This window comes from Cyphellophora europaea (genome assembly GCF_000365145.1).
Source record: "Cyphellophora europaea CBS 101466 unplaced genomic scaffold supercont1.8, whole genome shotgun sequence".
NCBI lineage: Eukaryota > Fungi > Ascomycota > Eurotiomycetes > Chaetothyriales > Cyphellophoraceae > Cyphellophora > Cyphellophora europaea.
In genome coordinates, this window is record NW_008481814.1 from 1,350,520 (window position 1) to 1,362,928 (window position 12,409).

The 12,409-nt window shown below is 54.3% G+C and overlaps 6 protein-coding genes across 6 annotated transcripts; 3 read left to right on the plus strand and 3 right to left on the minus strand.

Moving 5' to 3' along the window:
* Positions 1 to 4: 4 nt before the first annotated feature.
* HMPREF1541_08301 (uncharacterized protein) lies at positions 5 to 2,665 on the plus strand (the record flags this gene model as incomplete). Its single annotated transcript, XM_008722620.1, has 4 exons — positions 5 to 485; positions 531 to 1,018; positions 1,066 to 1,403; positions 1,450 to 2,665. 4 exons carry the CDS (start codon positions 5 to 7, stop codon positions 2,663 to 2,665), a joined length of 2,523 nt encoding a protein of 840 aa, XP_008720842.1.
* Positions 2,666 to 3,163: 498 nt separating this feature from the next.
* On the minus strand, positions 3,164 to 4,087 carry HMPREF1541_08302 (uncharacterized protein; the record flags this gene model as incomplete). The annotated part of the gene is made up of 1 exon (XM_008722621.1): positions 3,164 to 4,087. One exon carries the CDS (start codon positions 4,085 to 4,087, stop codon positions 3,164 to 3,166), a length of 924 nt encoding a protein of 307 aa, XP_008720843.1.
* A 789-nt stretch (positions 4,088 to 4,876) lies between these two features.
* HMPREF1541_08303 (uncharacterized protein) lies at positions 4,877 to 5,581 on the plus strand (the record flags this gene model as incomplete). The annotated part of the gene is made up of 1 exon (XM_008722622.1): positions 4,877 to 5,581. One exon carries the CDS (start codon positions 4,877 to 4,879, stop codon positions 5,579 to 5,581), a length of 705 nt encoding a protein of 234 aa, XP_008720844.1.
* A 221-nt stretch (positions 5,582 to 5,802) lies between these two features.
* On the minus strand, positions 5,803 to 6,624 carry HMPREF1541_08304 (uncharacterized protein; the record flags this gene model as incomplete). The annotated part of the gene is made up of 2 exons (XM_008722623.1): positions 5,803 to 6,459; positions 6,562 to 6,624. The coding sequence occupies 2 exons, from the start codon at positions 6,622 to 6,624 to the stop codon at positions 5,803 to 5,805; spliced, it is 720 nt and encodes a 239-aa protein (XP_008720845.1).
* A 1,190-nt stretch (positions 6,625 to 7,814) lies between these two features.
* Positions 7,815 to 8,570, plus strand: HMPREF1541_08305 (uncharacterized protein; the record flags this gene model as incomplete). Its single annotated transcript, XM_008722624.1, has 1 exon — positions 7,815 to 8,570. The coding sequence occupies one exon, from the start codon at positions 7,815 to 7,817 to the stop codon at positions 8,568 to 8,570; it is 756 nt and encodes a 251-aa protein (XP_008720846.1).
* A 2,264-nt stretch (positions 8,571 to 10,834) lies between these two features.
* HMPREF1541_08306 (uncharacterized protein) lies at positions 10,835 to 11,618 on the minus strand (the record flags this gene model as incomplete). The annotated part of the gene is made up of 3 exons (XM_008722625.1): positions 10,835 to 11,056; positions 11,205 to 11,279; positions 11,331 to 11,618. The coding sequence occupies 3 exons, from the start codon at positions 11,616 to 11,618 to the stop codon at positions 10,835 to 10,837; spliced, it is 585 nt and encodes a 194-aa protein (XP_008720847.1).
* Positions 11,619 to 12,409: the final 791 nt, after the last annotated feature.

Below are 12,409 nucleotides of genomic sequence, written 5' to 3' on the forward strand. Positions count from 1 at the left end.
CGCCATGTCTCGTCCGCAGACCCCCGCATCTGGGGGCTACAGCTCCTCAGCAGCGCCCATCAATGAGCTCGACCGAACACAGTCCAGGTTGTCATATGCTGGATCCACTGCTCCCGCAGGCACAGGCCTCGAGCACTCTGCTGGTGCTCCCCGTCCCACCTCTGCTCTATCCCAAAATGAGGACTTTCACGGTGATGCGCATCCGGGCGCCGGTGAGCGAAGCTCTGTGCTTCAACGGAGCAACTCGCAGATGTCCCAGTCTGCTACCGCCATATCCCGAGGTGGTACTCTTAAGAAGAAGGCATCGCTGCGCGGAACCAGCCTTAAACGAAGCAATAGCAGGAAGAGCAGCTACGCGGGCTCGGTTCGTAGCATGAAGCTCGGTGAGAAGGAGAAATATGAGTCGGAGGAAAGCAACAGCGCATTTTACTGCCCAGTTCCAACTGTCGGCAACCCCACCGAACTACTTGCGAACAGATTCCAATGTAAGTCCATGACTTGATCTAACGTACGCGTTCTGACATGCCTAGCCTGGCGCAAGGTACTGAAGGATCTCATCAACTACTTCCGCGACTTGCATAAATCTTACGAAGTCCGTTCGAAAACTCTACTCTCTGCGTCCAACATTATCAACAACACCACGATTCCATCGAACTTTGTGACTAGCGGTGGTCTCGGCGATGCTGCATATATCCTGCGCGATTTCCACAAGCAAGCGATTAGTGAGGCCAACAAAGCCAAGGACCTCGAAAACGAAGTGATCATGCAGCTTACTGGCCTGCGAAGCGATTTGCAGCAGAAGATCAAAGAGATTAAGAGCCTGTCTGGAGATTTCAAGAACTCGGTCGATAAGGAGCAGGAGCAGACCAAGAGAGCAATCCGCGCCTATCAAGAAGCACTCGGACTGGTTGATCACGACGCTTCCGCAACCACCGGAAAGGGAGACCCGTTCATCGTCAAGATGAACGTTGATCGTCAGGTCGAAAGGCAGATCGACGAAGAAAACTACTTGCACAGGGTATGTCGCCTCTTCTCCGTCTATCTGGGAAAAGCTAACAGTTCAAGGCATATCTCAACCTCGAGGCTTCTGGCCGAGAACTCGAGTCCATCGTGGTTGGCGAGATACAGAAGGCTTATACTGTGCTCGCCGGCATTATGCGACGCGAAGCAGACGATTTCTATGATACTGCAGAGAAGCTACGCGAAGGTCCTCTCGCCATCAGCAAGGATATGGAGTGGGATACATTCGTAACAAACAACCACCAGATGGTTGACCCCAGGAATCCCGTTCGCCAGGTCGAGCACATCACCTATCCAGGCAAGGACCACCCTGCCGCATTGGAGGTTCGAAGCGGCATGCTCGAGCGAAAGAGCAAGTATCTTAAGAACTACACTCCGGGCTGGTACGTGGATTTCTTTACCTCCGTCTGCATAGCTGACCAAAATCAGGTATATCCTGTCTCCTACCCATCTCCACGAGTTCAAGTCAGCCGACAGGCTGGCTTCTCAATCCCCTGTCATGTCTCTCTACCTGCCCGAACAGAAGATCGGTTCGCACTCAGAGCCGGGATCTTCTTCACACAAATTTATGCTCAAAGGTCGCCAGAGTGGATCAATGCACCGTGGCCACTCCTGGGTCTTCCGTGCTGAGACATATGATACAATGCTGGCCTGGTACTCAGATGTCAAAGAGCTCACCGAGAAGACTGGAGAAGCTCGCAATGACTTTGTTCGTCGGACCCATGCTCGCTCCATGTCAGGCAGTAGCCTGAAAGCACCCAGCATCGGTGGAAGCTCAGAAGGTGCTCTGGAAGATGACGAGGCCGACCGTCAGGCGTTCGCAGGCGAGCAATCCATCCGTGGCAACTCATTCGCAGACGGCATGACAACGGCGACTGGCGCTACCGGACTCGCAGAGAAAAGCTCCGAAGCAGGCTGGCGACCACAGCAAAGACCATCACCAGGTGGGCGATTTCCATCTGATCTCAACGTACAACGAGGCTTACAAGCACCGGTTTCGCCTAGTAGCGGAGGCAGTTCCGATCGCGACGTAATAGCGCATGCTAGCACACTTCCTGGCTCTGCCATTCCTTTCAACAACGCACAGGAGAAGCCTTCCGAGCTTCCTCAACCTGCTGCTGCTGCCGGCCAGCAATATACCCAAGGTGCCCACCCGAACCTCTTCCCACAATCGGCAGGGGCCGAGAATCAGAGCCAGTATGGCGACTGGATGGCTCCCATGGCTGCAGGAGCAGCCGGCGGTGCCGTTATTGGTAGCGCTTCTCACCATCACCAGAATAAACAGGAGACGGAGCCGGCTCGCCCAGTAATAGAGAACATCGACAATTCCGAGCGTCAAATGGATGCAGCGTCTCCCATACCCGAGTACGGAACTTCATCACCACCCATTCCCATCCCCATCCCCATAACAGCCACGACGACCACTACCGAACCACCGACAGGCGCGGCATCCACCGCACCTACAGCAAGCACTAACACCGACATCAATACGATTAGCACCCAGACAACCGCGCCGACTGAATATTCGAGCAGACCCGGCCTAGAGAAGACGCTAACTTCAAAGAGCGTCAGCACCATCAGCGATCTCCACATGCCGGGGGAGTTCCCTAGGAACACAGGGACCACGACGACCCCCACAGCCTAAAAGCCGGCTTGATGAAAGTTGGCGGGTTTGGACGCCTGCAGAAGCCCACGATGTTTGGCAACGGTCGATATCAGTCATGTTGAGATACAACAGTCGTGCTAAAGTGTCATGGTAGTCATGTGATGCGTTTTCATCTCAGGCAATCGAGGATTCGTAACGCGCACGGAGTTTTGCACGTCTTTGATACCCCAAGTTTGGAAACAGGGTTGCACGGTTTGGAGCGGGGGACTGTTTGTCACTCTGAATGCAAGCATACGAGAACGCGGACCATAGTAAATATACGCACAGGATGTTGAGAATGCTTGTAATGTGTTTTTCGCTCATCGCGATCGGCCTCGTGCCGGGTCATCAGAAAGTTCGTGGGTACCGGTGAACGAGCCTTTGATACATGGGATCGTACGAGATAACTGCTTGGACTCATGTCGAATTCTCCACCGGGCTAATCATGCTGCGTTGAAGAACGTCTGCTCGTAAAGCGTCCTTTTCAGGATCCTTTCGTCATTGTACGTCCATTACCCGTAGGTATTTGTCCCTCCCCAGCCGCTGCCACGCGAATGCGCGTATTGCTACCTCGGCGCGACCCAATTCCCTGCGCATTCCCTGCAAGCTCGCCGTGTTCGTCGCCATACTCCCCAGATGACTACCCAGTTGCTTCATCAGATCTTCTAAATCCGCATCACCTTCGATCTCCGCCTTGCCCAGCGGTGCTTCGACCACGTGTCTTCGCCTCGCAGTCCCAAGCATCTGATCCGCGACCCCTTCCTCCCCATCCTCAACCTTGGCACTGCGCCCACCACCCAACTGCCTCGCCAATGGATGCAGCCGCTTCTCCTGCGTTCGCTGCGCCTGCGTCCCCCTCTTCAGATTCTCCGCCAGAGCGTCCAGTTCCGCCTTCTCCGCTCTGAGGTTTTGTTCTTCCTTGCGGATGCTCGCCCGCAGCAGTTTCGATGATTGTGTCGCTTCTGACAGCTGCGCAGACAGCACGGCAGTGCGGTGCAGCGTGGCCTCGTAGTCGAAATCGAGATCGTGAGCTGCGGCTGCGGCCGCGCTGTTGGCTTTGCTTCTTGCGGCTGGGAAGGTCATCTTGGGTAGGCGGACCACTAGCTTGGAAACTAGGGCTTGCACCATCTCATCGTAGTCGTCGTCGGTCAAGTCGAGTTTGTTGGGGTTGCTCGGGCCTTTGCCGTTGCGGCCAGAGGCTTTGGAGGAGCGACGAGCGGATTGGGTTTGCGATTGGATGGCCAGGAGGAGGGTGCGGATGCGGTCTTGCGTGGGGGTTGGGAGAGGGCGCCATGTTTTGAGGACACGATTTGAGGAGACTGAGAGCGTCTGTGGGGATAGATGGGCGCGGCGTTTGAGTCCCCCAGCCGTAGATGTGGAGGGAGAGCGCGTTCGGGATTTGGCGTTGCGGGATGGAGGCATCGTTAGGGTTGGCGGGATCTGGTGGATTACTGAGCGTTGGGCTCGCTGACGCGGGGGAGTAGGTTGTCGGCAAGAAGCAGACAGACGCCGTTTGCTGGCCAAGGATGTAGTGTACAGACCGCGGGGTGAGGTGGAAGAGTCGAGTCGTAGACGCGCCGACGGCAATTGAGGACTAGCTTGGCGCGTCGAGCCAATCGACACGGTCTGGTGGAGTGCCGTCAGCATTTACTGCCTGATGGTTCTTCGCCGTCACTGACCTTGGCCTGGGTCTCCTATATCTTCTCGAGAATACTTCAGCTTTATGCTGCACAGGTGAGGGCTATACTGGTCTCCTTTCGAGAGCAGCTGCCCATGGTTCGAGCAATACCGGGGCGTGCCCCAAGCAATTCGCTCAGACTACGTCCCGATGCCGGCCACCGCACCAGTTACCATCATATATTAGAGCAGATGCTCGTGATTCTTACAGGTAAGAGTTAGATCCATTGCAATTGCTAGCCCCACGATCCGGCTATGCTGAACCCCACGAGAGTGCTGAAGTTACGGACATTTGAGTAGACATCAGCCAATAGCCGACGCCAAGAACCTCGATTCTCTGCCGATGTCGTTCGCTGAAATGGTGTTTGTTAGCTATATATTACAGCAAGCCATCTGGATCGTCCGCCCAACACGCATTGCGACTCCTTTGTGCGTTCAAGACGGCTTGCCGAACCCCATCCAAAATCTTGAAGCCGTCAAATTCCGTTCGCCGCGCTCCCAAAGCCCCGCATCCACTACCGTCCACTACCTACCATGGCCATACCCATATCTGCGACTCTCACTCCAACTTCTTCCACCCTTGTCATAACACCCAAGCCATTCACACCCACCACATACGCCCGCTATGGCACATGCGTTACCTCACCTCTTGAATCCGACCTACAGTCACATCCCTCCGACATTCCACAACCCCGCTATCCCGAGCAGATGGCACCAGAGTCGGCCAATCAACGCTCGGCCCTCAAATCACCAACCATCTCTACCCTCACCAACAACTACGCCTCTTCAACTTCTCCTTCCACCGTCAGGCCGAGCATGTCGCTCTTCTGCTCCTTTCCCCGCAAACCGACCGCTGCCTTTCCTGTCACGCACATCGAGCGCCACCCCTACACGAGCCAGACCTTCGTCCCCACCGGCCTGGCGAACTCAGAGGACACGTTCTATCTCGTTGTCTCTGCGCCGACGCTGGAGGGTCAGGTCCGAGACGGCATCAGAAACCCACCAGATCTGGACCGGATGGAGGCCTTTGTTGCGCGAGGCGACCAGGCGGTCACGTATGCGGCGGGAACGTGGCACAGCCCCATGATTGTCGTTGGGACGAGGAGGGTGGACTTTGTGGTGTATCAATGGGTCAACGGGGTGGTGGGGGATGACTGTGAGCTATGTCAGGTTGGGGGTGAGGCCAGTGTGGACTTAAGCAAGGTGACTGGGGGAGCGAAGGAGAAAGCTAAGCTATGAAGAGCACAAGGCATTTGGTGATAGATATCCGACTAGAGAGCCTTTTGGGAAAGTAGACCTTGTTCGAAGGGCGCTGATCATGCTCGAACACTTAGGGTGCTAATCAGTCGGCATCCTGCTTGAACAGTCCCGGAACGGGAACGACCGTGGTTGGTACACTACTGTAACTATCGCCTGAATGAAAGATCGAGGACCAGCGCTGACGCCGTCAGCGCTGTCCCTCATTCCTCATAGTCCTTGCCGAACAGCTCCTTGTAGACCGCCTTCCCAACACCCAGCCCACTAGAGGGGTTCTGCCCCGTCACGAAAGTTCTCCCATCCTCACCCTTGCTCAAGACTACCTCCACGCCGTACGGCTCCGCGGCCTTGGAGTAGCCACCAGCGGTGGCCTTCGCCAACTCATCCTCCACGCTCCACGGCTCCACGATCCCACTCACTGGGAACAACAGCTCGCACTCCTTGTTGCTCACACCAGTCACCTTGTGGCCTTTCAAAAGTGGTTCCTGAGTGCTCGGTTTGTTCACATGCGCAAACGCGGCGGGACCATGGCATACACCCGTCAACAGCTTCTTGTTCGCGTACAGCACCTGAATGATCTTGGCGGAGGCAGGGGAGTCCACGATGTCGAACATGGGGCCGTAACCGCCCACGTAGAAGATGGCGTCGAACTCGCCGGCCTCGGCGCGCGGGATGAGATCCTCGAGCTTGGCCGTGTTGGCGTAGAGGTCGGCGTGCGACTTCATGAATTCGGCGCAGATGGCGTCCTCGCCGTAGCTGGAGATGGAGAGGGGGTCGAGCGGAGCGGCGCCGCCGAGGTGGGAGGCTATGGTGATGGTGCAGTGCGGTGCTAAGATGTGGTATGGGTGCGCGAGCTCGGGCTGTCAACAAGTTGTATTAGCAGCTGTCTGTGCCAGGCTCAGAGGAATTCGTGATTGTTGGGAGCAGTGGGTCGTATTCGATAAACGTGGAAGGGTACGTACCAGGAACCAGCCAGGTTTGGCAGAAGACAGGACCACCAGAACATGGGGCTTGTTGGTGGCCATTGCGGTTGCTGAAACTTGCTGGGAAGAAATTCGTCGGTTTCTGGACTTGGGTCGGGAATTCTTGATGGTGTTGATTTGAACAACTGCTTCCTTCTCACGACGCGCTGGGAACCCGCTACTTATACCCATCCGCCAGACGTGAGAGGCGCGGGCTTATAGCCGTCGCTCATCCACATCGATGTCATTGCTGTAGTGTTCAGCACCATTCTGTGACTCTAACCATCTCTCGCACGTTCTGTGAACATCCAAAATGTGATACATCGGACAGTGCAATGGCTGAAGTCGGTAGGCAAACCCATAGCGGCTCCGAAGCTAGGTCGCCTTGTCGGAGTTGTAGGCTCTGGAATTTCCCAATGCAGTAGGTGCTGAAGTCCGAGCACTTCCAGACGATGCTTGGCTCTTGAGGGATGCATTTGCAAGTAAGCATCTCGGCGTTGGTCGGCGTTGGACGGCGTAGCATGTCGCTCAAATGCGTCGGTGGTATTGGTCCTTGTCTCGGTTGCCTCGCCGGTGTTTGATGACTTAACGGAGTACATAGGCCAATTGCCATAACGGCAAGAGGTAGTGAATAAGGTATGAGTAAGGAAGCTCGCTTACCTGAGCACTTGCCTTCTTGGGTGTTGGGACGAGGCTTCCAGCAGTAACAACGAACCACATTGACGTTGACGAGTGGTCGACAGTCCTTTATGTCTCGAGTTTTCACTGGTATTGTTGGACTAGAGGGGTTCAGGAGGACAGCCTTGCAGCCTACAGGGGTGCAGGCGAGGCTGCCTCTGTCTCACTCATCCACCAATCCCATGGCTCAACAACCTTTACACGACACGTCACGTCCCCACGCGTTTCCACTGTTGATGTTTGTTTTGGCCGTGCCATTATTATCATCAAGCAATTATAGCCATAAGTTGACAGCTCGGAGGCCTCTGAAATGGTTTCAAGCTCGAAGAAAGCGGGCAAGCGACGAGCTGAGGGTGAAGTTGCGGCGCCAACCAAGAAGCGACGCCATGTTGGGAAGGGCGAGAACGGACCAATTGCAACGTGGTTCGACGATGAACGATACTCTGATCTAACTATTAAGGCTGCTGGTGGGATAGTTTTTAGGTGCCACCGCATCGTTCTGGCGACCCGTTGTCGTTTCTTTGAGCTGTGCTGCGGTGGCGGGTTCGCAGTACGTTGCCTCGCCTTATACGGGCATGTCTTGGCTGAATCGTGTACAGGAGGCCGAGAGTAAGGAGATCAATCTAGAAGATGACGATCCAGAAGCATTGAGAAAAATGCTGATCTACCTCTACACTTTGAATATCGACCACGTTCTGCTTCAGGGTGAAGAGGACGAGCCGCCGGAAACACCGACCACTTATCTGGAAGGTCTTCTCGACCTCTTCGTCTTGGCCGACAAGTACGAGCTGCCCGAGCTGAGCGACCTCATTACTGTTGCCGTAGATGCTTTCGACCGAGGAGGCTATCGCGCAAGTCAATTTATTCGAGCTTACTTGAAGGCGGTCTCAATGCCCGACTCCACCCTAGGACGCTCACGGCTCTTGACGAAGCTAACATCTGCGCTTGAGTCGTTTCGACGCGGCTGGCACAACGTGTGTCCCATTGGAGTGGAAGATAACGAAACACGGAATCGCAATTATGCAAAGACAGTCGATGCGGTAGTTGAGAACCCAGAAGCAGCCGTATTGCTCATCTGCCATCTTGGGAACATGCTGACGGTTGCGAAAGCGGCGCATGTGGACTTTGAAGATGCCTCCAGAACATTTGATGATAAGTCGAGTGAGAGCGCTGTAAGTACACCCGGCGCAGACGGGAATTCGGGGTCCGCAAGCGACTTCAGTGTGTTCGATGATGAAGATGAAGACACGGATGCAAGCTCATTTGAGTGGTTCAAAGTGGAGGACGAAGCCGTCTTAAAGGCCACTAGCCTGCCTAAGGATGAAGACTGAAAGGGCATCTTCATGGAAGCCAGAATCTAGGAACGTGCTGCACGTCTGGTCTTGATATCCGACTCGCATCTTTTCGAGAGCTCGAAACCGTCAACGATTGATGTTCTCACAAGAGAGAGGCCTTTGAAGTTGAAAAGTTCTACTGTGCCAGCGCAGTGTGAAGAGTAGGCTCGTCACATATGGGTGAAGCCAGGTGACTGGTGTTTGTCGCCTGGTGTTGTCACCTGGCGCTTGTTACTTCCGGACTACAACTGCATCGTGACAGCTTCCTGCCTTGTCGCAGTTACGGTCTTATGGCACGCGTTTGCTATAGCCTTCTGGCGTGCCTATTCCATGCTCTGCACAGTTGCATGTTGTTGCTGTTTTCTCCACATCAACACAGAGTTTAGACAATCGCAGCATGTCGTGCAAAAGATAGACAAGAGTTCTACATCGCACAAACAACGCAAACGCTCCAGCGAGCAGAAGCAGTGGTGGAAGCAGGAGTTCGAAGAAGTCTATCAGGAGATTGTTGAGTTCAAGCGGCGCAAGCTTGCTGACTTGAAGGCCGAGGTCTATGACCTGGAGGGCACTCTTCTTGTCGATCAACTGGCGTATTCGTCGGACGAGGAATCAGATTGAGGCGAAAGCATAGGGTCACGGGAAACGATTTGGACTCTCGATTTGGGTCGGCGGTCACGGATTGGAATGTGGCTCATAGACCAGATGCTCGGATGACTGGAAAAGGGGCCAGCGTGAAATGACAGTGTCGGATATGAACGTGCCAAGGTAGTGATCATTCTGACCGCTGCACTATCTGCACGGCAAGTTCTGAGGCTCTGAATCTGAGCTTTGCTCATGTCTCACGTCGCTCAATGTGTCACATCATGAGGACTTGGTGCCCCCCTTTGTGCACTTTTGCGCAGACGGAGTCATCTTCTTTATCTCAGTATGCAGTTCTTTCGTGATGCCAATACTTGGCCTTTCTATTCGTGCTCGTCCTGTTGCCAACACCTCAATATCCTGTCTCTCTTCATTGTGCAACTTCACCAGAATCAGAACCAGGCTGGAAAATTTCGTGGAAGGTTCTGCGGCATCTCATATACCTGGCGCCCAAAGTGAATTCGCAAAATCCCAATCGGCAGTGGAGAATGTCCCTGGACAATACTACGGAGCTGCAGTCAGTGTTGGGCCGAATCGAGGGGGGCGTCTCTTCATTGACTTACAACCGGGTAGGGATCCGAAGACGGACCACAGGAGCTGTTAGCCTCAGGAAACGGAGAAACGGGCGGACTTGCACGACGACCGTGCAGCCGTGAGCGTTGAGCACACGCAAGAAGTTTCGCTTTGGCATGATTGACCGCGTAAGACTTTCCTTTGCAACGTCACACACACCAATACCCATGCTGGCATCACCGGAGTACTCCAGGCGTTTGAAAATTGCTTGCTCAAAGGTTTGTTCGCCGCGCAGTGATCCAAGCTGGATATGCACCTCTTGAAGTTTGGGCAGATCTGGAGTGAGATGCTTGAGGGTCTCGGCTCTGGAGTATTGGAATTCTCTGACGACTTTGCTCTTCGGCTCAAGATTCACTGGTTTGCATTTGGAGTAACGACAAGAGTCATGGTCTTGAGGACGTCCCTGGCACCAGCCAGGCAGGTCTTGCTGACGAGGGTCATGTTGAAGGCGGCTGGCAGCTCGATGATAGTTCTGCGGGTGACGGGCTTCTCTCTGGAAACGACCTTCACGCCTTTGAAGAGGTGTTGGTAGATGGTGATGCGAATTTCGATAGGAGGTTGTTCGAAGCCAGATGGTCAAGGGAAAAAAGTGATGGCTTTACCGCCTCCGCCATCATTACTCCATGCTGTGCGTTCAGGCATGGTGAGCCTATATTACAAGTAAGCAGCGACGATCCAAAGAGCCTAGGATACCATCAGTGGTCCGAAGAGTCAATGGGAAGAGGATGTGTGTGCGACTGTGGAAGCTAACATAAACGTTTACACACAAAGGCAGGTGTGCAGTGTCCAGAAGGCGTCGGGATCCAGCTCCGTCTTGGCGTGTTTGCCTAATTATCTACAAACGTGTGGACAGAAGGTCACATCATTCCTTGAGGCGAGTGAAGGAATATGAGGCCTCTCCTAGCTGCCTGTTTTCATTCGACAAGGTGCTGCCCTTCTGCTTACAAACCGGCGCCTGACATCAGGCTCTACCGCAATCGAGGCCACCGAAACCGAGCCATTGCGTTGCACCCTCGCCATCTTCTCCTCGTCTAATGTCCTCTGGAGGATCAGTTGCTGGGACCGCCGGCAGGAGGCTGGCAAGTCCAGCCAATGTCCTGACCCCAAGCAATGGAGTTGAACTCCAGGTTGTCCTGAATGACGGTCCCCTTGTTTGGCTGGGTGACCGTAAAGTGGTTGATGCCCTTGACTGGATACTTGTTCAACCCCAAGTGAGGCACATTCCACCTCCACGCAATATGGGTGCAGTCGTGAAAGATATCCAAGGTGTCCTGTGACCAGTCAGCAAACTTCCATTGGTATGTGAAAGCGTTGAAGCGGTGCTGGAAGTTGGTCGCGAGGTCTTCTTAGGACAGTGTCTTGGAAGAGCATCAAACGCAACATGTTTGCTCCGCTGCAAGTGTTCTGAAGAGTACTAACCATTCCAGGGATGGCCGGGGCGTTGACAACACCGGCAATGTAGGTTTGCTTGCCGCTGAAGGAGGGGCCACCAAGCTAGAAAGACATCAGTCACGAGTCCATTTCAGAGCGCTAAAGACGACTTACAGGATAACCGGCGAGGAAGTTGATCGAGTCAGACTCCTCAACATAACCGTCCGCAATCAGGGTCTGAGCGACATCGTTTGCGACCTTACGGTCTTGCGCAGTGAGGATGGTCTTGAAGGCATCGACAATGAACTGAGCTCGCTGGTCCGTCAAGCAAAGGCCATTGCCGATGGGGTAGCCTGGGATGGGGCTGAATGGGTTTTTGTAACCGCCGTTGCCGCCGGGAATGAGACCAGCGCAGGCAGTACCCGCGGCTGTCAGGACAGTGGTAATGGTAGCGAACTTCATCTTTGTGAATAATGAGTGGACGAGACGACAGCCTCTGGAACGAATGACTTATAGTGAGCTCAAATGTGTAGTCTCAATCCTGACTCGAACTGCGGACACACGAGGGGGAGCAGCGCATACATATGTGCCTCTGGCCCTGAGCGCGTCTCGTGTCCGCCACGGGTCTCTTTCGTATCATAGACGCAGGTGGAAATCAAGCACCAACTCAAGGAACAACATACCCCGTCCCGCTTCATGCATACCGGCCGCCCAAGCCGAAATGACCACTCGCAGGGCACGCATCGAGCCGCACATCTGCGCCGTAAAGCACGGTCTTGCTGGGAGCAACCATGTAACGCGTCAAAACATACACAAAGACAAGCGTCATAAGCTTCGGCACTATTGTGTGACAAAAAACCTACCACCATAAGCCTGACGTCGAAGTCTCGGTGTCGCATAAGACCATGTCAAACACTGTCAAGAAGTGGCGGGACACAACAGCGTGGGGTCCAGCTCGTGAGAAGAGAAAGCTTGCTGTTTCTTCAACCTCCGACGGAGACGTAGTGGGGAGTCGTAACACGGGTCTATGTGGATATGAAGCGTTGCTGCAAAAGGGGTAAGGCTGAACTTTGTCTCCGCGTTCAGGGGTAGAGGCGAAAAGTTCCGAAAGTCTCGAGCTTCGAGCCGCCCGCCAGAGCCTTTGAGGGCGGCCACATCGTCTGAGATACAGAGGAAGGCAGTATCATACGCAACATGGCGCGCCTTGCTATGGGTGTGTTTTCTCAAAGTATACAGGAGACGCGAGTCTCCGT